Genomic DNA, 27,716 nt, shown 5'->3' with positions numbered 1-27,716 from the left:
GCCTCTGTCCTCCCTCAGCCGTTGGTTGATTACACCTGTTATTCATGACATACTGAGTACTGCATGGGCACTTTCTTATGAGGTGCTACGCAGAGGTGTGAGTGGGTAGAGAGGAGCTTTCTTTTTTTCATTGCACGGTGCAGCTGGGGTGAACTTGTCCAGAATTTTCACTGAGAGTCCATAATTGGAACCTGAAATCTGTTTATTTTTACTCCTGTAATGTATATATCTTCTGCCCCATAATTACGGCAATCACCGGTGCTTGCAACCAATGAAATAAGAACACACATATTTAATTAGTGTTGGGAATGTATTATACTCTTGTATTGGTTGGGAAAACTCTTGTCACCAATGGAATAGCCAGGACAGTTCTTGTTGTTCATTGGCTGTCGTACTTGAGAGACTATATTATGGTTTAGAACTTGTTGCGGAAACGTTTGCCAAATGTTTATTTTCTTTGATATCAAGAGTTGCCTCCTGCAACGCCTCACCTGACATCAGTGGAAGGCAGTCTGAATCACCACTATGAGATTTGGCTGAGGTTAATTCAAGCATTCCACCCATCACAGTGTTGTTGCAGTTTATGCCCTAAGTGCAACTGGTATGCCCAGACATGGGTCCTGTGCTCACTGTGCCATAGGACTCAAGCTATACCCCACTGATTAGAGTTAATGAAGTGGAGACTGCTCTGGAGTTGCTTGTGGTCCCTTCTGGAGAAGGTCCTTGTAGGAAAGTACCCTCTTTCTTGGTATGGTTACCCCCATTTTCTGCCTTTTGTCAGTGTGTTTGGCTTTGTTCACTGGGATCCTGCTAATCAGGACCACAATGATTATGCTCTCTCCCTTCCAACTTGGTTACTTGTACCATTTTCACCCCACATTTGTCATACTGGTGCCCCCATGCAGATCCCTAGTATACGGTACCCAGGTACCCAGGGCATTGCAGTACCAGGGGATCGCCATGGGTTGCAGCATATCATATGCCACCCATGGGGAGCCCATGCAAAGTGTGTCTGCAGGCCTGCCATTGCAGCCTTCGTGAAAGGGTGGATGCACTCTTTTCACTACAGGTCACTGCACCAGGTTACTGTAAGTCACCCCTTTGGCAGGCCCTCCTAGCCCAGAGGGCAGGGTGCAAGTACCAGTGTGTGAGGGCACCCCTAGACTAGCAAGGTGCCCCCACGAACTTCAGTCCCATTTTCCTGAACTTCATGAGTGTGGGGACGCCATTTTATGCATGTACTGGACATAGGCCACTACCTATGTCCAGCTACATAACGGTAACTCCAAACCTAGGCATGTCAGAACCATACAACTATACTGTTGCCAGTACTGGAAGTATGATTCCATGCACTCTGGGGGCTCCTTAGAGGACCCCCAGCATTGCTCTTACCAGCCATCTGGGGTTTTCCGGGCAGCCCACACTGTTGCCACCCCTCAGACAGGTTTAAATCCTCCTACTGCTTGAACAGCTCAAGCCCAGGAAGGCAGAACAAAGGATTTCCTTTGGGAGAGGGGGTAACACCCTCTCCCTTTGGAAATAGGTGTTACATGGCTCGGGAGGGGTAGTCTCCCCAAGTCACTGGTATGCTTTGAAGGCCACATTTGATGCCCTCTGTGCATAAACTAGTCTATGTCGGTTCAGGGACCTCCAGACCCTGCTCTGGCATGAAACTGGACAATAGAAAGAAGAGTGACCACTCCCCTGTCCATCACCACCGCAGGGGTGGTGCTCAGAGCTCTTCCAGAGAGTCCCTGGGTTCTGCCATCTTGAATCCAAGGTTGGCAGGGACCTCTGGTAGCATCTGAGTGGCCAGGTCAGGCATGTGACGTCAGAGCCCTTTCCTGATAGGTGTTCACCTGGTTAGGTGACCAGTCACCCTTTCAGGGCTATTTAGGGTCTCTCTCTTGGGTGGGTTCCCAGATTCGGCTTGCAAGATTCCAGCAGGACTCCTCTGCAACCTTTACTTTGACTTCTAGCCACTGGAACCACGTCTGGATACACCAGGAACCGACAATCTGCATCCACAACGAAGACTCTGCTTGCAACATTGTTTCCACGGTTTCTTCTAGCTTCTGCAACATTTACCCAGCTGTGCATCCTCTGAGGGTGGCAAGTCTTCAGTCTTTATGAGAAGGAAGAAGAAATTTCCCTTGGAGTGAAGGAGTCACTCCCCTGCATCCACAGGCACCAACTGCAACAACGACCGACTGCGTGGATCTCCTCTCATCCTGAGCTGTGTGGATCCTGCATCACAAGTGGTGGTCCGGAGTAGTCCTCTTGGTCCTCTCTGCCAGCTGTCCAACTTTGGTGTAGGTAAGCCCTTGCCTTCCCAAGCACGACCGTACCCCCGTGCACTGCGTCTCTTTCAGCTACCCACGCTATTTTATATCTCCTCCAAGGGTTCTGCATGCTCCGTGTAGCCTCAGCCCCCAGCATTCCTTCCTGTGACGCAAAGACCTCTGCGTGCTTCTCCTGGGGTGTGGGACCCTTCTCCAGTTGTGCTGCGTGGGCTCCTCTGCTACTCCTGGTTCCTCGTCCAGTGGGTCTCGTGTGGGGGCTGCCTCTTCTTCTTTGGACTCTCTGCCTTGCTGAGGATCCCCCTAGGAATCCCTCTGTGAGTTGAGTCCTCCTGGACCTTGCTGGTCCCCGGCATCTCCACTTTGTGCTTCACCACGACTTCAGCCTTTGCCAAGGCTTGTTGGTGGCTTTTCCACACCACCGACCGACTGCAATCATTCACTTGGCGTGGGACATGGACTGCATCCTCCAGAAACTCTTCACCTGCTCCAGGGCTGCATTCCTGACCGTCTTCGTCCTACCCTCGACCAACTCCTGCAATAACAGCTGGGTGGGAGTAGCTTCGCTCCCACTGGACTCTTCTGTGACTTCTGGACTTGGCCCCCTTCTTCCACACGTCTTCCTCTTCAGGAATCCACCGTTGTTTTTTTGTAGTCTTGTCGGGGTGTTGCATTTTCTTCTTTTCCTTCCTTTTTGTTGGTTTGGGGAAAATCCTTCCTGGTCGTTGGGGGGGTTCTGTGGTACTTTCCTTTGGGGTTCTCTAGTACCCCCAGCTCCCCTCTACACATTCCACACACCTAGGTGGGGTTCCTGTGTTCGTAGTCCATTTTATTTAGTATATGGTTTGGGCTCCCCTTAGAATCACTATTGTCTATTTGCATTTGCACAGTTTTCTATCACTTTCTATGCCTATTCCTGATTACTAGTGTGTATATATCTAGTGTGTTACTTACCTCTTATTGGAGGGTTGCCTCTCTAGTACTTTTTGGTATTTATGTCACTAAAATAAAGTACCTATATTTTTGCAATACTGAGGCCCTTATTTTGACCTCAGCAGTCTTTTTTAAAGACCACTGAGGCACCACCGCGCTGAAGACCCCCAGTGCAGGCGGTTTTCCGCGCAGCGTATTATGACTGCTGGCAGCCCTCCGTCCTTTTTTGGACCGAGAGCCGCCAGCAGCCATACTGGCGGTCGGCGGGGAAGTGGAAGCTGTTCCTCCTCCACCGCCCCGTCATCAGAACACCGCCTAGCAAATCACGTCCCAGGATTCGGCGTGGCGGTGTTCTGGTGACGGGGTGCTGGTGGCGGAGCAGCCCCCATGGATCCCGTTCCCTCACGGAGTCTCACCGGAACAGGTAAGATGATTGTCCGTTAGGGGAGGAGGGGGAGGTGTTGTGTATTGTGTGCATGTATGGGGGTGTGAGTGTGAGTGTGTAGAGGGGGTGTGTGAGTGCGTGTATGCATGCGGGGGGATGTTGTGTGTTTGGAAATGTGTGCATGTCTGTCTGTATGTATGTCTGTAAGTATGTGTGCGTGTATGACTGTATGTGTCTGTTGGAATGTTTATTAGTATGTGTGCGGGTATGTGTGGTGGTAGTGTCTGTGTGCATGACAGGGGTGTGTGTCGATGTTGGGGGGGGCAGGGAGGGGGGTCCTACCACCTTTGGAGGGTGGTAGGGGGGTCGTGGGTGTGGGGGGAGGACTCTGGGGAGGGGTAGGAGGGCGGGAGAGACCCCTATCCGTGCCAGGGAACAAATTCCCTGGCACTGATAGTGCCTACCACCATGGATTTTGTGGTAGTTCCAAACCCCACTAAATCCATGGCAGTATGCAGGGTCCTGATACCGCCGGCACTCTGGTGACGCCACCGGGTTGGAGACCGAAGTCTCCAGCCCCGCGGTCATCACCACCCTGGCGGTCGGAGTGGAGAAGTGGCGGTTGTCCATGGCGGTAACCGCCAGGCACATAATTCAATTTTTTTCCGCCGGCCTGTTGGCGGTATTACCGCCACTTCTCCACCGACCGCCAGGGTCGTAATGAGGGCCTGAATGTTTTCTTTCATGTGTGTATGTGCTGTGTGACTACAGTGGTACTGCATGAGCTTTGCATGTCTCCTAGATAAGCCTTGGCTGCTCATCCACAGCTACCTCTAGAGAGCCTGGCTTTTAGAAATTGCCTACACTACACTAATAGGGGATACATGGACCTGGTATAAGGTGTAAGTACCTCAGGTACCCACCACACACCTGGCCAGATTCCTACAGTCTTGCTTTGCAATTCGAGCTGAACTGTTCCCATGAAGAGCAGGGCCCGTAATGGTTTGCATAAGGCAAGCCTTGAGTGACATGGTGGGCGAAAAGTGATGGACTGTAATGCCTCCACAAGCGGCTGAGAATAATCCAAGAATTGAATCCATCATCTTGTTGTTGTTGCAGTTTCCACCATAAGTCCAATGGGTATGTCCAGATGTGGGTCCTGTGCTCACTGTGCCATAGGACTCAAGGTATACCTCACTGATGAGTCCTAAGCAGATTGAAAACGGTCTTTGGTCACTTGTGGTCTCTTCTGGAGGAGGCCTGCCTGTTAGTTCGAGAAGGACCCGTTTCCATAGGAGCAGGGGTGATAGTGATTTGCATAAGGGGGGTCTTCGTCTAGTGTCATGGGGGGAAATAAAAGATGGACTTTAATGATTGCCCCAAGAAATAGCCAGTGGCTGAGATTAATTCAAGCATTCCATCCATCACTTTGTTGTTGTTACAGTCCCGCATAATGAGCAGATGCTTAGGGCATCTGTAGCAGTTAGAAGACACAGCACCAGTGTGTTATCTCTTTGTTGAGGGGGCCTTAATTTGAAGCATTGTGACTCTACCCTCTGGCGCTCAGTGACTTTTGGCCTGTCACAGGCACATTCCACCCTTTCTATTACTACCTCACTCCTACTTGCCTGTGGGGGTTCAGGACAAATTAGATGAAGCCAGAGAATGACAACCTTATTCAGAAAAGATAGCTAAGTTAAAAGAAAAATGTAATTACTGTGGGATGCATTGGTGTGCATGTGGCAGATTAAGAGTGTTAGTGTGCCTGCTATCTGTGTCCCTCTGCTTGCCCTTATTGCATTTAGTGGCCTCTGATCAGACCACTATACCCAACCACCCATAGCATTTGGTTGAACACTCCTCATAGTGGGCCCTTTTTCCATAATGCTGGTACTGCTTAGCAGAATGTGAACATCCACAGCATGATGGAGCTGTCCCTAACAAAATGGAGAACCTGGCATAATGGCCTGTGGGCTACAACCATGGCGCTCAACCTTCAGTCTTGAGCAGCGGGGGAAGAGCATAGGCCCAATGCCCAAGACTGGGTCCCTTGTGCTTGGCCGTTGGCTAAGACTTTCTTTTTTTATACCAGATTCACAAATTCAGTGCAAGCTTTAGACTAATGCTTATCCTTAACTCGAGAATTAAGTGCCCGTGACTAATGAGTGACCAGTGACTCACAAATCGTGCAAAATTAATTAATTTCTTTTATATATATTTTATGCTAATCGTTTTTCAGGGTCTTCCTACTCTACCCCCTTTTATATGGCCTTTTCTTTTTGTTTTCAGGACAGAGGGAATGTGCCCCGTGTGCTGAACTGGCTGTCACAAGAGGAAAATGTCTCTTGGAAGAGGCATTCAGATGTCTTGGATCTGAAGATCCAGCTTTGTATACAAGGGTCTGCTAGGGCTGAGAGGAAAAAATACACATTTGTCTAATCAGATTGTTTTTTTTTAAATTCCCTGATTCACAAATTATTTTATTATAATGGCTGAGATATTGAAAGTGTTAACCCAAGCCCGCTCTGGAACTTTTTTAAACACACACTTCAACAACTACACCAATCCAAAAAAGGAGCACAATCTCAAGATCTACGTTCATCCCAAGTTTAGTGTAAGTCTGTTCAGCTGTTCTGTCTGTAGATAGGAGCAACATTTCCCTTTGTGAAATGAAATGGGAAAACACTTCTTTTTCACTCCCTCTTAATTTCTTACCTTACACAAAATGACATGCTGCAACTTAGCTGACTGAGTAAGTAGATTGCCAAATTTTGTGCAAATCAGTCCAGGGGCATCAAAAGTTATAGACAAATCAACATGCATCTTTTCAATAGAAACACCATCTGAACCATAACTATGGAGTGGCCAAACCTCTGTGCTATAAAAGGTGCCAAGGGCCATTTCAGCAATACACTCTAGTTGAGGGAAGAAGATGGGTAGTTCAGTAGTCTGACTCATATGAAAAGATGAAAGAACTTTTGACGGAAATATGGGGTTGATGCAAAACACTACCCTATCTTTGTGAATCTGGATGACTAGTTCCTGTAGTGTAAGAGCCTGAAGTTCACAAATGCATCTAGGGAAGATGGCTGAGAGCAGGAAAGACACTTTCCAAAACTGTAGGTCACATGAATGTTGGGGCTCAAAGTGAGGGCCCTTAAGTCACGTGATGACCACATTCAGGGTCTAAATGGGGGCAGAGGCATTTTAGGAGGCATTACCCTCTTACAGCCCTCCTTGGAGGACTTAAAGGGGTCTAGCTATTTGAAAATAAAATTGTGCACAAATCGCTTCCACTTATCTTCATAACAGACGAGAGCAGTAGGTTTGCTTGCTTCTCGCAGGATAAGCATGCATTCCTCTGGAAGGTCGAATTACTAATCTCTAGGAACTGTGGTGCCCGATCACTAGGTTCAGCTGTTAGAGATCTGGGTCTCTGAATTGGCCCTTTGTTGACTGAGAACTTTTGGCTTCAGAGCGAGCTTCTTCTGGGGACTGAGTGACATCTCTAAGAGCACTGAAAACCAGGGCTGTCTTGCTCATAATATTGCAGCGAAGATGAGGGTCACCTGCCTCATTTTCCTCACTACCTATGTGACCGGGTAAGAGGCTCCCAGCAGGTGCTCTGTGAACAGGTGAATGTTGCGTGTTGCCCTGTGCCAGGGCTCCTGAGCCAACGCATGGTGCTCTGGATAGTGCGGTTCCCCAGCTTCTGGATGTAAGACATAGCTATCAAGTTACCCATCTTTATGTGGACTGTCATGTCCTGAATGAGTTTGAGGAATGCTGTGAGGGGTAGACTAATACTTGTCAGTTCCAGGAAGTTTATGTAGTGCCCCTGGTGCTGAGTGGTCAGGGTGCCTTGTATGGTCATTTCATAGAGGTGACCACCCCAAACACAAGAGACGTGCCACTGGACCAAGACCTCTGATTGGCAGGCCTCAAAATGAAGAGAAATATTGCAGGTGCCATTACAGGTGTTGGGGCTTGGCTTCCTGAGTCCTAAAAAAATATTTTAACAACAATATAAGAGGACATGGTAGGTGTTTTCTGTCCTCCTACTCCCAGGCTCCAAATATTTTCAGGGTCATTATGGTCATGCGATACTCCTGTGGGAGCCAACTGACTGTAAATGACCTAGTATAACTTGCACCACTGATGACATCTGAAATCTCTGAAGGTGCAAGTTATACTTAGGTCAATTTGGTATAACTGATTTCAAAGGTATTTTGGGGTTTAAAAACGTGATTATTTTATTGTTAGGAGACTTACGTATAACATTTATTTGTTCCAGTGAATTTCTAAGTATATTTTAACATAAGTTATAATTGCACCACCTTACTTACATATAACTCCACTTTAACGTTTGTTTTTTCAGTTTTTCAGTTTATATACATATATATGCACACAAATATATATATATATATATATATATATATATATATATATATATATACCTACTGGCGACTAGGACCTAGTTTCCATAGAAAAAGTATTTTTTGTTTTGATAATAACCTTGGCACCGCTCGACGAAACTTCACAAACTTTTCAAAACTAATACAACAGTCAATTCAGCTGCCGGCTTGAAAGTTTCAAGGTGATCTGTTAAGTGGGGGCAGAGAAAAAGAGGGGTGCCAATATGCATTTTCCCCATGCATTGTCCCATAAGGTCTTTAGACACGGCTACAGCCTGAACCGCTGAACGGAATTACACCAAATTTGGCAGGAAGCTAGATCTTGGACCGCAGATTGTGCTTTTTGTGCTCTGGTGTAAATCCATTCAGTAGACTCAGAGTTATTTAAGGTTAAAAAATATAGATCTCTAGGGACACTGATCCTCTGGCGGATTTGCGGATCTGGGCAAGGCCCTGATTGGCTAACCGCAACCTGACAGAAAGGTTGTGGCCGCCATTTTGTTTGTCGCATCGACTGGGGAGGGAGAAGAGTGCAAAAACACATAAGATATCAAGATACTGGTATCCTGACCCCATAGGACACATAGAGGGGTCCTTGTTGGCAAAACAAATGCCCAATTTTTGTGTAGGTTTAAGCCTAGGCCTCTGTGTAAATTCGCAGAGGACCCAGAGAAAAATGAAAGAAAAAAATCAAACAGGCACTGCATCCAACTTCATGCTTCACACAGTTTGGGTGCGTGCGACAGGGTTGGCCACAAGACCTGGCCACGGGCCCAGCCATGTGCTGCGCTGGTTATATTAACTTGCGTGCTAAAAAAAACCAAACAATAATTAGGTTCTAAATTTACACACACAAAACCATAGAAATTCAACAGCTATAGTTATGGTTAACTCAAGTAACTATAACTTGTGCCTAAGATAACTATAACTCACGCCTTCACCATGCAGAGATAATGACTCCACATATTACATCATTGATGACACCTTCTATGGCATCACTGATATTATCACTGCCACATGTGCAATAAAATTATTGATGAGAAAAGTGTGCATGGTGGGGGCACAAGTTACATTTACTTAAGTTAACCATAACTATAACTGCTGAATTTCTATGGTTTTGTGCGTGTAAGTTCAGAATTGAATATATGAGTGTGGAGGTATCTGAATTTGATTTTTTAATTCCGGTAAGAGCAGTGATAATTTACTGTTGTTTACTATATTTTCCCATGATTATCCACCATCTGTTATTTAAGTAATTTTATCCATGTATGATACATGTATTGTTTATGCACATCGGTTAGCCATTTCACAGTTTTTATGATGATGTCACACGCTGTAAGCTGTTTTTATGTGGGAATGCAGGTTGCCTCTTTGTCAGTGATCAAGGTCTCGGGCACGACCAAAAAGCGTTTGATAGCAGCAACTCAATAAAGGTTTTGTGCACCATAGCAGATGTTAGTTCCTTAGTTGGAAAACAAATACAAAGGTTTCTGTTGCATGTGTGTGTATATATACATGTATATATATATATATATTTGTAATGCACCTCTTTCCCCATATGACTTGGCAGCTATAAGCACTACATACAGGAATCCTTGCCCAGTTGAAACATGGAAAATATTTCCCAACTAATGCTACTATCTAATTCCCCACTTACCACCACCCGCAAACTCTCCTTACCACGGGAACGCATTGTGGGTGTAGTAGATACTACAGTCTTGCAATGAGGTTGCTGCCCAGTCCAGGTGCGGTTGTCTTGGCATGTTCTGGACTCTGATCCGATGAGCTGGTATCCTGGCTCACACAGGAAGTGGACTTCATGCCCTACAACAGCCTTCCTGCCCAGCTTCTTCCCATTCACAGGCGCTGCTAGAGCAGGGCAGCTGTCTGATGCAGAGAAAGAGAGAGGCCAGGTGAAGACATTGGTTCACAATTTCAAAAACAATAACATAGCTGATCGACTCAACCCCTCCTCACCAATTCATCACTAGATAAATCTGCATCACCTTCTCAAAAATTATTCAAATCCACTGATTTTAATGAAATACCCTCCCAAACATCAGACTTCATCCTCTGTGGATAGCCAACATGTTTGAGAGATGCATGATTGTAAATGTTCATGATATTCTTTTTAAAAAGATTAGGGGCCAGATGTAGCAAAGTGTTTGCGCCTCGCAAACGGCGAAAATCGCCGTTTGCGAGGCGCAAAAACCACTTTGCTATTCAGAAATGCATATTGCGAGTCGGGACCGACTCGCAATATGCATTTCCGACTCGCAAATAGGAAGGGGTGTTCCCTTCCTATTTGCGAGTCTGAGTGGGATGCAATACCATTTGCGACTGCGTACGCGGTCGCAAATCGTATCGCAGTTACCATCCACTTCAAGTGGATGGTAACCCACTCGCAAATTGGAAGGGGTCCCAATGGGACCCCTTCCAGTTTGTGACTGGACCCAAAAACATTTTTTCAGGTCAGGGAGTGGTCCAAGGGACCACTCCCTGCCCTGAAAAAATACCGAAACTAAAGGTTTCGTTTTTTTTTTTAAGTGCAGCTCGTTTTCCTTTAAGGAAAACGGGCTACACTTAAAAAAAAAAAAACTGCTTTATTTAAAGCTGTCACGAACACGGAGGTCTGCTGACTACAGCAGGCCTCCATGTTTGCGAGTGCCTTGACTCGCTGTGGGGCCGCAATTTGCGACCCACCTCATGAATATTCATGAGGTGGGTCATTGCGACCCCATAGCGAGTCGCAGTCGGTGTCTGAGACACCGTACTGCATAACATTTTGCGAGTTGCAAACAGCGAGTCGCAATGACTCGCTATTTGCAAGTCGCAAAATGTTATTTTGCTACATCTGGCGCTAAATGTGTTGCGCCATAAACTTGGAGAACAGAAGTGTCTTTGATTTGCAGCAATGTACAGGAGTAGGGTTTTAAAGTGGATGTCAAAAGAAAAGCCTGTATTTGTATGTTGCACAAGGTATTGAGAGCCACTAGACTTAACAAGGACAATTCAGCTGGGTCCACACCTCCACTGCCATATGTAGCACAGCAAACTTTACATTCTAATTTTGTAGGACATTGTGCACACTCTAGGTGCATGGAGCAAGTCTTGTTAGCTCTCGCCTACAAATAGCTTTGGCTGTCTTTTGCTTTTTGTTGTTGAATGACCTATTGTTTACAATACCAGAACTTAGAGTGGTCTTTCGGTGAGCCCATTGGTTACGACTGGTTTGCTTTCTCTTCTGTCTCACTATTTTGTTTCTTGTTAAATGGCTGTCCTTCCTGTCTGTGTGTTTGTCTTTCCCTAGAGCATAGGGTTCAGTGCTTAATTTGAGCCTGTGGTTTCCAGTGCTTGGCACTGGCACCTAATTGCTAACACTGGTTGTTATGACAGGCGACCACATGGTGGCACTGTTTATTTTATTTAGATGCGCATAGCAAGAGTTGTTTATTGATTAAATATATGTTAAAAATAACTAACACCTGCCACCCAAGCAATTCTTATAACTTTAGGGGCCTGGAATGGTCTGAAGTGTCACACTTGTAGGAGTGTGATGTTTGTGTGTTTGCACTGTCATCAGCAGCACTATCAGGGGTAATGGATACTGCAGGCTGCAGTGGCCCCCGACAAGGTCCCACTCCATCAGATTGCTGGTGTTTTGTTGTTCTCTCAGCTGGGTGCTGTTTCTCCTATCACATACCTTACTCCTATGCTGTCCGTGTTGCTTCAACCAACTTGTCTGTTGCTTCCTCGCCACTCCATGACCTGCTCTGTTTTTTTTCCTACTTCAGCTTCTCCACTGCTCACCCCTTACCTCGCTGCTTCATGCTGCTCACCATTGCTCCCAGCTGCTCAGTGGCTAAGAGTTGCTTCCTCATCACTCCACCACTTTTCCTACACTCACCCTCATCCCATTTTTAAATTTCTATTTTTTTTCTTTTTCAAAGTGCCTTGCAGCTACGTTTTGCTTCCGAGCCATTCCTTCATCGATTATGCTCTTGCATGTACTTATTTTAGTTCATCTCTTCAAAAACATGTGCTTGTCACCCTGGGGGGCTATTTTCTGTTCATTTTTGTTTTTACCAGTGCTGTTCAGCCTCAGCAGCAGCCTTTTTTTGTTTTAGTCGCTGGTGTTCAGTGACTCAAATAGCCATGTAGTTTTTCTGCCTGGAGCACAAATTTGCCCCTACGTAAATACAACATAGGTCTATGCGGATCAAGTAATCCCACTGACCCAAAAGAGATCCGCCAAATCTTTAACCACTCAGTTCAAACCCAGACAAGCAAAAACTATAAATACCAAGCCAGGCAGTAACTTTGAAAGTGAACATCTGAAGACTTTTCAACTTCAGTGCACTGAGCAGACATTGTGAGAGGGAAGTGGACTGTTAAATCAAAGTGTACTGGAGCTATATGAAACACCTGGGCTTTTTCAGTGGAGACTTTGTGAACCTGCATATGGAGACCTTGACTAAAGGAAATGCTCCCTGCCTTTCAGACCCATGAAAGCTAGTGTTGTGAAGGTGTGTCTGATGAGGCCTGCTTTGCAAAACTGTACAGGTCTACAGTGTTGCAGATGAATATCAGTGGAGTTCTGACAGGCTAGAGTGAACAGAGCATTGGAGGGATACACTATAACCCTGGGCTGATGAGTGTCTGTTAATATAAACATTTGTGATACAGCATTGCTGCAATGGTATTGTTTGGTGCTGAAGCTTTAAGAAAGAAGTCCTTGGCAGTTCTCTGTAATTACTGGTGTTGGATAGGAGTTTTTAGGATGAAAACACAGTAGTTCTCAAGGATCAGCTTCTGGTGAGTTCTGATTTTCTGAAGCAGTACTGGTGAGTTTATCTCACTTATGTCTGTAAACAAAGATCTTTGTGAGCGAAGGCCTATAGATTTTAGAATGGTTCCTGGTGGATTTGAGTAGGAGCCTTATGAAAGAGCGCAGCGGAGCACTGTTCGACAGTTGCGTGTTTAGCCAGTGACACCAAGGTTGCAGGCTGAGTTTGTGCTTACACCTGTGTGGGAGCTTTTGACGCTGTGCATGCTCCATCGCTCTTGTCCTGAGCTTCTGGTTGCTGGTACAGCTCCAGCATTGCCTCCTGTGGGCTGCTGGGAGACCACCCCTAGGGGTCACGGCATCCCAGTGAGAGGTTGCTGTTAACAGGCAGGGGAGGTTAGCATATATGAGCCCGTGGGCCACCTCAGTCCTCTGGAGAAATCCTGAGCTAGGTGGCTTGATGTCCGGCCCAGCTGGGTGCCGGGTACTGGGGTGGTAATGACTAGTGAATGAGCTGGGTGTTGCAGGGGTGGGCGCTCGAGCTGGGTACCTGTCTCTGGAGAGCCTTGTGCTGGCAACCACCCACATGAATGGTTGCAAAACTGAAATATCAAACATGTTTTTGAAGAAGTGAAATTTCAGTTTCAGGGTAGTATGCAAAATTGACATTTTATGCTATGCCAGGGGAGAAGGAGGTGCCTTCCCTGGGAGAACAACATTTGTAACAGCAAGAGCGATGCTCACAAGTATGTTAGTGACTTCTTGTGCAGTTGGTCACTTGTATTTTCACCTTTTTTTAACTATCAGACTCAAAGAGAAGTATAAAGAATCCTCAGCATGGAAAGATTGAAATAAGGAGATAGTAAGGAAATAGTAAGTAAACATATTATAATGTAAGGGTCCTAGAGAAGCCTAGTGTGAGCAGGAAGTTAGTAAAGCCTCTTTGCCCTAAAAGAAAAGCGACCATAAAAACAACCAAAAAAAGAAATTGCTAAGAGAAGAAGAGGGTGGCATCTCAGTTAATAAGGAAGATGTGGCCTTGTTAAAAACATTGATGATATCAATAGTACCGTAATTAGATGTTTCAGATCACCCTCAGCTCCCTCACTAGCCTGTTCAATAAAAAAATGTGTAAGTCAACATTTTAAACCCCGGAATGAGAGCAAACCTTCTTCTTTGCATCTGCCCACTATGGCAATTGGTGTTAATATTTATGATTATAGACAATTAAAAATAACTGTGTATAAAATACAAAAACAATCCTTGGAGTTAAACAATTGTTATGAAACCTTAAAATGTGAGAGGATAATATATATTTTTTAAGTGATGTGGATTAGGATAGGGGTTCTCCACACAACCTGAGAATTGTAAATTTAAATATGCACGGATTAAAAAGACTACAAAAGTGAAGTGCATGGATTAAGTTTTAAAATAATACAATATAATCTGCTTTCAAGAGACATGGTTGTGTGGATATCCCAATATTCAATTACTTTATTAATGGATTAAAAAAGGATTCCCTGACTTTGGTTGGGCACTCTCTGGAGGTTTGACAAGCCTAATTTCAACTATGTTACAATACTCAACAAAGTGTATAATGAGAAACAGATGCTTTAAAGGGCACTTGAGCAATCTAATGTAGCAACCATTCAAAAGTTTAGCTTTTTTATTGGGGACATTAATGGACAATTATACCCCCAAAAAGAAGATTGTTGTTACAGTGCTTACTTTGAGCTGCCAGTAACTGGTTGGGCCCAATGGCACTCATTTTGAGGAATCAGCACATATGTTTTTCTATCAGACATTTACAGAGAGCTAGAGGAAAAAAACAAAAAGTGGAAAGTGGGAGGAAGAGAACGATGGAAAAACCATCACAATTGGAGAAAGCACAAGCCTATAAGAGTGAGATAAATGGGAAATGGGTATCTGGTAGTGAATTAAAAAGGCATGAGGTTGATTCAATACAATGCAGCAATATTATTCAGCACATGAACATTCAATAATGCCAGCCGCAGGCTTCTGAGCAGAGCTTTGGGCACTGGAACCCATTCCTTTACAAATTTAGCACTGTCTCTGTATAAAAGTTGATTTCCTCAGCAGAACAATCACAAAATCTGATAGGGACTTGACTTTTGTGTTAGGAAATTTAGGATCTGTATGCTTGAAAGGGCTTTTTACAGCTCATATCCCAGCTTCCCAAACATTTAAGTAAGGAATGCAACAATGCCCAATCAATTATGTGAATCTTCCATTCTGGTATTTTAGATTAATAGAGGGTTTAGTGTACAAAAAGATAGCAAAGGTGACCACTTCCCAATAAGTGTGCAACTTCATTAGGAATAATGAACCGCAAAATGTACATTTTGGATTACACGTTGAATGCTCAGGAAAACTTGTTACCCACTTGTTAAAGCTTTCTTGCTCATTTTCAGTTGAAAAGTGACTGATAACACAGTGAAAATGCTGGGTATTACAAAATTGTACAACACTTTACAGAATGTTGTGAAATGTTTGACGGTAGAGGTTAGGAAGAGAATGTACACAGGGAAAAGCAAGTGGAAGGGGAAAATTACAGGATGGTTTGATAATCATTATCAAGCATTAAGATGTATATTAAGGAAAAAAAAAATTGTTGAGGACAACATAATAGAAGAAGAATGTGTAAGGATTAACCTTCAATACATATCCTTTATTAATCTGAAGAAGATAGAGTATTTTAAGGGTAATTGGGAAACAATGGTGCCTGTGATTCAGTCAAATGTTTCCAAGACATTTTGAGGATTAGTTCAATCCAGTACTAGAGGTAACTAAATAAAGTAAATTTTATGGTCTCAGAAGGTCAGTGTGTAAATTATTTGGCGAAGAATTATGGAAAAGGGTATATTGAACCTACATCTGTGAAATATAACTAAGGTGAGGAGCTTTTGAACTGCTTTACTCAGAAATCAATTAGGGAGGTATTTATGGCTTTCAAGATCAGCCAGTACGCATAATCCTCCATCTGTAATAATAAAGCCAAAAAGTGATTGACGGGTGCAGTTTTTTGCCCTAACAATCAAAATATTCACAGCTGTGTGAAATCTGGAAAGGGGCCAAAATAAAACTAATTTTTAAGAACAGTCACTCATCAGAAGAACTATGGGCTTACAACTCTAACTGATGTTGCTTTGAAAGTGTTCTTGAAGCTTTTTTTACTCATGAATCTACAGGGGTGGATGGACACTAACAAATGAATCCCAGTGGAAGAAGGTGGGTTTAAAAGAGTACAATCAACATTAGACCATTGTTCCAGCTTATGGCCTATAGCCCGGAAGCAAAAAAAAAAAAGCAAAGGCAATTTTTATTGTTCCTTCGCCAAGTTTTGGGTAGCTTTGAACATGGCAAACTGGTAAATACTCTTGGAGGCCCCAAAGGAACTGGAAACACCGACATTGTACTAGTGCCAAGTTAAAAACAAGAAGGTCTAAAAAAGAAATCCAATTAGGAATGGCTTACACCAGGGCTGTGCACTAGCTCCAACTCTATTTGCCATTTATTTTATGGTTTACCTCCAGTTCTGTTGAGTACTCATGTATTCTCACCTAGAATGGAAGGAAGACTGTACCCTGCCTTTTCTTTGCTGATGATCTGCTAATCATGGATGTGACACAAAGTGCAAAAAGGAAATTGGATGTTTCTCGAACTGCTATGAGAAAAGAAACTAGCAGTATATATGGAAAAGGGGAAAACTATTGTTTTTGGTCGTAAAAAGCAAAGCACCAACGGTTCCTAGATAAAACAAGGGAAGATGAAGTGTCCTCGTACAGATACCTCCGAATGCACTTTACATATAATTTGTTTGGAATATGCATTTAGAAGTAGTTAATCCAGGGTGTTACCAAGCATAGCAGTTCTACAGTAGGGATTATGAGGCACCCACCTTGCTACCGGTCTTAGACGTGTTTCCTTTCTGCCAGTGTGTACTGGTTGTAGAAACCTAAAGAACTAACGCTCTCTCATTGCTTAGTGAGCAGGGGTGTGTGGAGAGGCTTTAAAGATTATGTAATGCCCTGTTATTGTAATTTGTAAAGCATGTAGTATTCTTTTTTTAAGATATCATGATGCTTTTGGCATTCTGGAGGTGACTTTCCAAACAGTTCCAAGGTTTCCATTTCATTGTCAATTATCAATTGGCATATGATGCAATATTACAGGCATTGTGTTCTGGTGCGTCTATATGGTGGTAATGTGTATTTTATTGAGCTTTTGGTGTATGATTTGGTGTTTGGATGGTGTAGGGCAGAAGACTTTACCAACTACTTATGCTTTTTGTACCTGTGTACATATGACTAATGCCACGCAGAGGAAATAGTTGGAAATAGTGTTGTTGCTTGATATGGGATACGTTTCAGCTACATTAGATTTCTGTGTGATATTTTAGTGAGTCCTGTGTGTTTGTGATGCATGTTTATGAGATGTTCTCTTTAATATATTCTGTTGTATGGTTCAAAAACATAAACAAAGATTGTGGTAGCGCTCAGACACACCGACACAGAACGTTCTACTGTTAGGCTTTAGATAATTCTCTGGGGTATTGGTCTGTATGCAGTCCTTGCACCTTTCACTTCTTTTTCACTCTTCATTACAGTAAACTACAGACCAATGTTTAATGAAGTACTCATGAAGTATGCTTCCTTCAGTAAGACTTTACTGATGGTACACACTTGTATAAAGTTCCCCAAGGCCTGCACCATCTATCTAGGTTATATTCCTCTCCAGAGCTAGTGAATGTGAAACGTCATAATGACAGGAGGTTACCTATGTAAGAATAGAACTGTACCAACTGCGTAAATGAAAGATTACCCCATTGAAAACTGAACAGCATTTTACTGCTAAATGTATACAGAAATTTAAATGAAAGATGAAAAAAACTGCTTTCTGCTCAATGTTATAGGGCTTTACTGAAAGTAACCTTACTGAAGGTGACACACCTGTGAAAATTCCATGCAGCATTGTCTACCACAATCTGTAGTTATATCTTTGAAACTAGTGTCTTCCAGAGCCAGTGGTCTGCACTGAGTCATTGGTGGAACAGGTACTTGGATATTTTACCAGTTGAACTGTTAGGCAGTATTCAAAGTCAGCACCATCTTATACATTTAAGTTCCTCTGAAGAGCTTCAATGAAAGCGAAATGTCTTGATGTCAGATGATTCAGTGGAAACTGAACTTTAGTAACTGCTTGCATAAAATATAAACGTGTCATTGAAGTTATCAGTATTTTAATACATATTGGATACTGAAAAATTAAATAAAAAATGAAACAGTGAAAGGAGCCTTACTGAGGACCACCTTTGTGAAGGCACACACCTGTGAATAGTTTGTCCTGTTCTGCCTGACCACTACCGCAGTCTGTGTTTATATAATATGTGGCATGTTTGAGTGTGGTGTTTTTGTGAAAAGTGCTGCTGGGACCGTGATAGCTGTCTGTGCTAAATATACAGGCTGAGTTGAGTGTATGTTTGTAGTTCTCGCTAATATTTTTCTATTGGCTGTTTGTAGGTGGTTTACCATATCGGACGTGCTGTTTGGGGGAGTATGAAAGCTGACTATAAGGTAAATATGTGCTTTGTTCAATGTAGAAGAGGTTTTTAGTTTAGAATTTGTGTTCGCTGTTTATGTGTTCCATACACTGAGACAAAATGATATTGTGAGCTGACTCCCAACTCGTCTTATCATCACTGTCTGACAAATCCACCACCCCCAGAACCAACTTCTCTGTCTGCATGATCACCGTAGCAGACTGGCTGAAAGCCAGTTGCCTGAAACTTAACTCCGACAAGACGGAAGCACTAATCTTCAGGAACAAGAACTCCTCCTGAGACACCAACTGGTGGTCACCAGAACTCAAATCCACATCCACACCCACAACTACTGACCTGGCAAAAAAAACTGGAAATCATCCTCAACAACAAACTCAACATGGCAACACAGGCCAACGCAGTCAGTTCCCCCTGCTTTCACACTCTCTGCATGCTTCGCAAGATCTGTAAATGGATACCCTGGAATACCAGATGGATAATTACACAAGCCTTCATCACAAGCAAACTGGACTACAGTAATGCACTCTATGCAGGAATCTCCAACCACCTCTTCCACCACCATCTCCATAAGATCCAGAACTCTACGGCAAGACTCATCCTTGTTCTCCTGCAATGGTCCCACATCACACCACACCTCAGAGGACTCCACTAGCTCACCACAAACAAACTCTGCCAATTCAAATTCCTCACACACTCATACAAGGCACTGCACAACACAGGTCAAACCTACCTTAACAACCGAGTTCACTTTCACCAACCCACCATATACCTGCGCTCAGCATCACTCTCACTCTCACTCGCACTCGCACATAACCCTGTATCCCAAATGCAGAACAGGTTGCTTAGCATTGCCCTACATTACACCCAAAACCCGGAATGACTTCCCCTCACACAAGGGCCTCCACTACCCTCCCTGAACTCTGCAAGAAGATGAAGACCTGGCTCTTCGAATAATGTCACCCTCAGACTGATGCCTACACACCTGCTCCAGCACCTGGATAATCTAATGGGCAATAAGGCGTTTCTGTACAAATCCACATAACATCACAACATAACTACGTTGCATATACAGTCTGTGTTGCATGTTTATTAGTAGTTCTGTCTCCTGATAATGGCTTCTTTCTATCAGTTGTTTGTGTGTGGTATATCAGTGTGGAAAGTGCTGGTGGGAGGAAAATGACAGCTGACTACATCATAAACCTGTGCTTCGTTAGATGTTGAAGAGGTGTTTTGTTTAGTGTGCTCCTCAATGTTCATGAGGAAAAATATGGGATCCATGTAATAGCAGTTATATGGGGTTTGTTGGATGTACCTGATATGTTCATGTAGGACCAGTGTGCAAAGTGTTGTGAAGTGAGTCACAGATTTCTTAAGGACACTCATATTTGGAGTAGTATGAAAAGACCACACGTTAATTAATGGTTGTGGGGTTGTGTGCAGAACCCAATGAAAAGGTGTTCACTGCTGAAAATGTACATCCTGTGTTGTGAAGAGAAAAGGATCTTCAGGTCTGTGGAAAAATATGTTAAATTAAATGTCCACAACGTAGACTGTAAAAGGAAGCATCAGTTTGTCTTTAGCATGGTTTCATGCTGGAGTGAGAAGGTTATCATATATTGACAGAGAGGAAAATCAGATATCACTTCCTATTCGTGGCATATGAAATACAAAGTTACCGTTGCTCTTTGATGCCTGCTTCTGGAGCTCACTTTGCAGCATGGTCAACTGTTTCTTCATGTTTCGCACACCCTGAAGATATGTGGCCTCTTGGGTGGACAACACTTTCTGCATCTGCCGTACAGCACTCATCACTTGATGTTTAGTCACACACCCCTAGATATAAAAGAATATTAAAAGGCTAAGAATGGTTCCTGTGCACAACATAATTTGTGCAGCTTGTTAACATATCACACAGCAGAAGCACAGCGCAGAATTCTAAGCCAAATGATGAGTCAATAAGCCGCAATGGCACTGTCAAAAGGACCTGTAAAACTAATATACTGGCACACAACTGATTTAACCCCTACATCATAATCTGCTATGGATACAATGCCATTGACATGGCAGTGACTTGTGCTGCATTGCCTCACTCTATATCTACAAGGCCATGAAAGCCACTCATGGTGGCTTTACATGGCCTTGTAGAAATGGCTTTGCAGTGTGCGTGGCCGGACCGTCAATAACAGTGACGTTCTGACGGTGCAGAGGGACTTGTAAATAAGCCCCTCATTTTTGCTGCTCTTCTGAATATTTGTATTTCTTTTTGGGGAAGAGGGTAATTTCTCTATAAACTTATGTACATTATTTTGTTATTGCAGCTGCGTTCTGGTCTAACACACAAAAGGTGAAGGGAGGAATGCTTGCAAAAAGTCCAACCACTGGCAACTACGTGGGGTAGCGTTCCAACCCATTGTTATTTTGCCCACCATGCCACCCTAGTTTGGACCCAGCCATATGCAAACTCTTCTCAACCTTCCCCAACGTCAAAAGTCCTGCCGCAAACAGGTAGACCAGGTCCTCCCTAAACCGGAACACAAGCAACCCCAGACCTTTTTTTGCCCTGATTGGGGCTCTTTAGTAATTTGTAGCTCAGCTCCAGTAGCACTGTGAGCATGCAACCGATATCTGGGCATATCCTTGACTAGTTGGGGCTTTACATCAAACAAACAAAAGTTGATGGAAGGAATGCTTGCCATAGGTCCAACCATTTGCAATCACTCAGGCTAGCATTTCAACTTGCGTTCTTGTGCTCAGTATGCCACCTCATTGTCAGTAAGTTCATGTCCTCTGCAAATTATGGCATAACTCGCTTGTAATATAACTTATTACAAGTGAGCAGTTCTATACCCTCACATGCACAAGGTCTTTTGGCCTTGTGTCTCAACTTGGTCATGGAACTAGTAGCCAGCTTGCAAAAGTCTTGTAATATACATGTTGGGAGTACATTATTAACCCATATATATTGGGCCACATTTGCCAATAATAAACCTAGCTTCAATGTGTTCAGATAGAAAACTAGCATTTGCCAAGCCAGCAGGTCAGGCATTAGCTTTGTCAGTGCTTGTATTGTTTTGACATGTTTCTTGTAAAACTTTAATTTTGGGGAAGCTGCTGGACCCTCACCAATCTAAAAAGAAAAATATAGAGGCTAAAAGAAAAAATATTTTTTCCAAAAAGCACACAATTCCATAGTAGTCTATGGCACTGAAGGGAACTACTTTCTGTGTGGATGTTATCCTTGTGAAAGTGTAGAATGCCCTCATTTGCAGTGAACCTAGCCAGTGGGTGAAGTGGGCTCTCCCCTTTGCTCCATGCGCAAGCTCCAGTGGACAGAAGAAAAATTTGAATGACACAACAGCAGACCAGTGGATGAAGAGGGCTTGCTGAAAGCCTATATAAGTTGAAGTAGATATTTATAAAGGATCAGGTAAATCCACAATACAATAAAAAAACGACACATATCTGAGAACATTATGATGCAACAGAAAATGTAATGTAATTTCACATAAATCAATAGTGCAGATATTTACAAGCGACTAGAGGAAAATCAATAATAAAGCAATCCGTCGGCTGGTGGCTGCATATGAGTAATGCTTTCCCATTAAAACAAAAATTAAATAAACATTCCATTCTCTGTCAACACATAGGTAAAAGCCAATCAGAATGATTACACACTGAACCAAGCATATGCTCTCTGCACATGATTTGCCTACCCTAGGCAACATGCTGGAAATGTCCATATTAATTCTAGGTAGATTATACTCTTTAACTTTATTGGCTTACATACAATTTTGTCATCTGCAAAAAGGAATAAAACAGCCTGATGCTTCAGCACACCAGCATCTATACAACACAACTGACATTGCATTTTGTTAGAAATTGGGTCTCTAGGTGGCAGAGGTATACACCCTTGTCCAAGTAGGGACCACAGTCCTCGTCAGGGTAAGTCACAACACAGTCCAAATAATCCTGTGCCCACCCTCTGCTAGCTTGGCACTGAGCAGTCAGGTTTTACTTAGAAGGTAATGTGTAAAGTATTTGTGCATTAACTCATACAGTAACACCGTGATAACAACACAAAAGCACACCACACCAGGTTAGAAAAATAATTATTCTTTATCTGAGTAAAATAAAGTAAAAATTTCAAAAATCCAATGTATACAAGACAAGGTAAGGATTTTTTAAAACTTAAATCCCAAAAAAGCGCTTAAAAATGCAATAGCTCCAACTCGTGCTATCATTTGACGGAGTCGTTTCCGTTCGGTTGCAGGGGAGCTGATGCAGCGTCGGTGGCAAGGCATTGGTTCCTTGTGTCCCGGAGATGTTGATGAACCTAGTCGGTCAAGAGTGATGTATCAACTTCGCATTGCTGCGATCAAGCCACATGATGTCAGCAGCGTCACAGCAGCATCAAACTTATGTTGCAGGCCGTAGTTGCTGCGTTCCGTGAGGACCACGGAGCAGGCAGTGGTGCAGCATCGGGCAGCGGCTTCAGTGCTGGAGATCCTGAAGTTGATGAACTAGCCAGAAGCTAGATTAAGGGGGTCATTCTGACCCTGGCGGTCTTTGACCGCCAGGGTCGCGAATGACGGAAGCACTGCCAACAGGCTGGCGGTGCTTCCAAGCCCATTCTGACCGTGGCGGTAAACCGCAGTCAGAAAACCGGGGCCGGCGGTTTCCCGCCGTTTTTCCCCCGGCTGGGCGAATCTGCCAGGGCAGCGCTGCCCTGGGGATTCTGACCCCCTTCCCGCCAGCCTGTTTCTGGCGGTTTTCACCGCCAGGAAGAGGCTGGCGTGAACGGGTGTCCTGGGGCCCCTGGGGGCCCCTGCACTGCCCATGCCAGCCCCCTAACAGGGCCCCATGAAGCTTTTCACTGTCTGTTTAGCAGACAGTGAAAAGCGTGACAGGTGCAACTGCACCCGTCGCACGCCCGCAACACCGCCGGCTCCATTCGGAGCCGGCTTCTGTGTTGCAGGCCTCCTTCCCGCTGGGCCGGCGGGCGCTAACACGGTTAGCGCCCGCCGGCCCAGCGGGAAGGTTGAAATGCCGGCAGCGGTCTTTTGACAACCGCCGCCCGCCAGAGTCAGAATGACCGCCTAAGTCTTTTTTGGCCCTGAGACTTCAGGACAGGCGGCAAGCTCAATCCAAGCATGGAGAGCACTTTTGGAGGAAGGCAGAGTCCTTCCAGCAGGGTCACAGGCCAACAGGCAGCAGGACAACCAGCAGGGCAGCAGTTCTTCCAGCACAGCAGTCCAGATGAGTCCTTTGGCAACCTAGGCAGTCCCTCTGACAGAGTCCGGGTGTAGGTCCAGAAGTGTCTGATTTGGTGTTTATATACCCAGTTTATATACCCCAAAACACCTTTGAAGTGGGGGAACTTCAAAGAGTGGTTTCAAGGTACACAATTCCCCTTTCTGCCCAGTTCTGTGATCCTGTGGGGGGGTTATCAGTCCTTTGTGTGAGGGCAGGTCACTGGCCTTTGAAGTGTAAGAGAGAGAGACCCTCCACCCTTCATGTCCAGGGAGACCCATTCAGTATGCAGATGAATGCAGATGTGACTGAGTGTCCTGTGTTTATGGTTGTCTGAGTGGAATGCACAAGGGGAGCTGTCAACCAGCATAGACCAGACATGGATTGGATTCAAGCTGCGGGGCACAGATGGCCTAAAAGTGGCATTTCTGAAATAGTTATATTAAATCCAACTTCACCAGTAAGCTGGATTTTCTATTACCATTCTGGCCCTACTAAATATGGCAGATCAGAATCTACCACTTAACCGTATATAAGGGAAGGTCTAATGCTAGTCTATGAGAAGAACAGGCCTCATAGTAGTGGAAAACAAATTTGTGGGTTTTTCACTACCAGGACATGTAAAACACATAAGTACATGTCCTGGCTTTTACGTATATAGCACCCTGCCCTATGGGTTACCCAGGGTCTACCTTAGGGGTGACATATAAGTGGAAAAGGGGGAGTTTAAGGCTTGGCAACTAGTTTTAAATGCCAGGTCAAAGTGGCAGTGAAACTGCACACACAGGCCTTGCAATAGCAGCCCTGGTTAAGGGGCTACTTATGTGGGTGGCACATTCAGTGCTGCAGGCCCACTAGTAGCATTTATTTAAAAGCCCTTGCACTTCTAGTGCACTTTACTAGGGCCTTACAAGTAAATTAAATAGGCCAGTTGGGAGAGAACCAATGTTACCCTGTTTAGGGGAGAGAGCACATGCACTTTAGCACTGGTCAGCAGTGGTAAAGTGCACAGTCCTAAAACCAGCAAGAACAGGGTCAGACAAATGGAGGGAGATAAGTAAAAGTTTGGGGGATGACCACCCTAAGGCTGTCAGGTCTAACACATTTGTGTATAATATGTGTAATCCTTTGGTACAGTCTGTGCTTTCTGAAAATATGGTAGTCTCAGGATGACCCCACCCTAAGTCCACCAAGTGTACACATGTCATGATGTGACTCTCATGGGTCCAGAATTTAGTAGTGGCGGGTCGAAGCCAGGAATGAGGAAATGGAGAAGTAAAGGCTATGCAAGGAATGACGGACTAAATCAAAAGAGAGTTCGATATGAAAGTACGTCAGGGCTTTCAGACACAGTGCTTCAAGTGGGTTGGTAGAGGAAGTAAGGATGGTACTGTGGGTGGATGGACAGATAATAGTCTCGACCAAATCAAATAAGTGATGCCTATTTGGCGCTTATATGTAGCTCCGTTGTTCATCTTCTCAGGCAAGGCAAAGGTCTATGTCTAGTGGGGTAAACTGGGCAGAAACTGTGAAAGACTAGGGCATAAGAAGTCAAAAGCATCACGCATAAATGTGAAGGGATCAATAAGGTCCTCTCAAGGGTCACCTCAGTTGTATAGTCACCAGCTATACAGTTTGACCTACACTGATAAGTTGGTTATAGTGCAGAATCGTCTTCTTGTCGACTCACTTTTCAAGTCTTTAATGTCCACCAAAGTCTGATGTTATATTGCATTAGAATTACAGAGAAGACACTCAGGACAGTCAATCTTACAACTCCCTAGAGCAAAATGACAGGAGAGCTACTATCAGTATACAAGTCCTGCTGACTGATGTGCTGCGTACGAGGTTAAATAAGCATATGTTGTCTCCTTAAGAAAATTCTGTTTGAACTGTGTGGAGCTGCCTTGAAGTTACTTGCAAACATGGATACAGCACTTTCAGGAAAAGACTGAATTATGGTGGATTCACCTATCCCAACTACTCAACAATCTCTTACATATAGAAGGCATGCACACAAATAAATGCCACACTCCATTTGAAGCTGCTTAACTTCCACATCCTCACATTTTGGGCCTCAATTACAAGCCCTTTGCGCCACCGCTGTGTCATTTTTTTTTTTACGCAGCGGTGACCCATGCAGTGCACTACACTGCTCCATATTTACAAACTCAGGCATTGGGCCCATTGCGTCAGTTTTTAAAGCCCTGCATCACAGTTTAGCACCAACAGATGGGTCATAAATTCTGACGCATCTATGAAAATATGTGCCATGGAGCTCTGTATTGTAAATACAGTGCATCCATGGCACCATTAGGGGATGTGCGGCAGGCACTAGAAATCTGATGCATCCATGACGATGTGTCAGATTCTTGTAAATGAGGCCCCTTGTTTTTTGACTGTATTACCCTGGATGAAGACATCCTATTTAGGGAGAAATAAACAGCTACTGGACAGTGTTAAGTTCACTCATTTATGTGCAATTTAACAGAGCTAAAAGATTCCTCAGTAAGCACAACTTGTATCCATGATCTAACTGACTAGTATTTCAGATCCATTTATCACAGTGTGATCTTATGAATTTGTTATAGAAAAAGCACCTGAGAAGCTGTCTCATAATGGCCCTAATGTACAAAGTCTTTTTGTTTTTGCAAACCCTTCAATTCACAGAATCATTAGGTTTGTGTCCACAAATGTTTTTGTTTGCTAAATAATTTCTGACTAACAAAATTGATTCAGAGATTGATTCTGAATTACAATTAGGCGGGCATGAAAGGGCTTTTTTTCCTTCCAACCAAAATTCTCATGACATTATTCAGTGGATTGAGTGCACAATTGCTGTTGCAAACCATTGATTACATGCCAACACCTGACCTGGGTGATAGTTTATTTACAAAAAGGGAAATTCTAGCTTCCAATTTAAGTATTGTGTTGGGCAACCTTGCATGAAGCAGTGGCCTGGGTGACCACCACATTCTCCCCTCCTTGTCTTCCTAAAAAGGAAACTTTGTAAAATCGGATAAGAGCCTTTGAGGGGAAAGTGTTCCATGTAAAAATAATGTTTCCTTTTGGGAGTGTGAATGTCTGTTGTCCTGTGAAGACCACTATTCCTGTGTTCATAGCAAATTGCATAAGGTAATAAATAGCGAGCTGCCTAATTAATATCTATTAGTGAATTGTTTGGTTACCTTCTCAACAGACATTTTGTAATGCCGCCTTGTGGTGCATAGATGACTCTGCAAAATGATACGCAGGTCATAAAAGGTCGGTGTACAGTTGGCATCCACTATCTGCTGCCTGCCTGTGAGTAGAGCAGGCCATTACCTCTAGTTTGGGTGCACATTTGTAAGTCAAGAAAGCTTTAGTCAGAGTTCCCAGATAGTAATGGAAAGTAGCTTCCCATTGAGTCAAAATTTAAATGCTGACTTGACATCAGATGCTGTATCAGTGGTAATGGAATTAGTGGAGGCCCAAAGATGCAGTATAACAATTTCCCCTTGAGGTCCAATACATACCCAAAGCAACTGAGCAACCCACTACCCAAGAGGCCTAAAAGATCACCCATGGTCTCCTTTTAGTGGCTTTCCTCAGTTTCACTCACAGTCTGACCCAGTCCAGCCGTGATTTTGATTTGGCGACCAAAGAACAGTCAATAATTCCAAGCTCCAAGGTGTCACAGGGGATGCTGCACAGTAATCTCAGTTTCAATCAGCTTTTAAAAAATACTTTTTCACATACTAACAGTTGCATGCCATTGATCATATTTACGACTGTGACACAGAAATAGGTCCATAATAGTTCCAGTAAGTGAAGCGTTCTTGGCATAGTGCCTTATAGATCTTGTCTGCTGTTCTTCCTAGCAAAGCATATACTTGTGCCCACCCTCTGTGCTAGGATGTTCATTGATCTTGATAAATGGGTTTTTCCACTTCATATCAGACAGTACTCCAAACCTTTAGGTATGTAGAATCATACACATATTCAAAGGGGGGTGTGATCCCATTTAAAATTATCATAACTAACACCTAATAAAATCAATTTTTCCAAGTGAGCTATTGTTGTGGCT

At 43.9% G+C, this 27,716-nt stretch overlaps 1 protein-coding gene across 2 annotated transcripts in view; it reads right to left on the bottom strand.

Moving 5' to 3' along the window:
* The window catches only part of LOC138268134 (fibulin-7-like), a 253,155-nt gene that overhangs the window by 171,104 nt on the left and 54,335 nt on the right, over positions 1–27,716 (bottom strand). For both annotated transcript variants that reach the window (XM_069217545.1, XM_069217546.1), the window contains exons 2-3: positions 20,077–20,233; positions 9,714–9,920 (exon numbers count right to left, since the gene is read on the bottom strand). In XM_069217545.1, coding sequence (XP_069073646.1) covers positions 9,714–9,920; positions 20,077–20,233 — 364 coding nt within the window. The remainder of the gene's footprint in view (positions 1–9,713; positions 9,921–20,076; positions 20,234–27,716) is intronic.

The sequence above is a fragment of the Pleurodeles waltl genome, chromosome 12 (genome assembly GCF_031143425.1).
Source record: "Pleurodeles waltl isolate 20211129_DDA chromosome 12, aPleWal1.hap1.20221129, whole genome shotgun sequence".
In the NCBI taxonomy this organism is placed as follows: domain Eukaryota; kingdom Metazoa; phylum Chordata; class Amphibia; order Caudata; family Salamandridae; genus Pleurodeles; species Pleurodeles waltl.
This window is presented reverse-complemented; position numbering and strand designations above follow the sequence as displayed.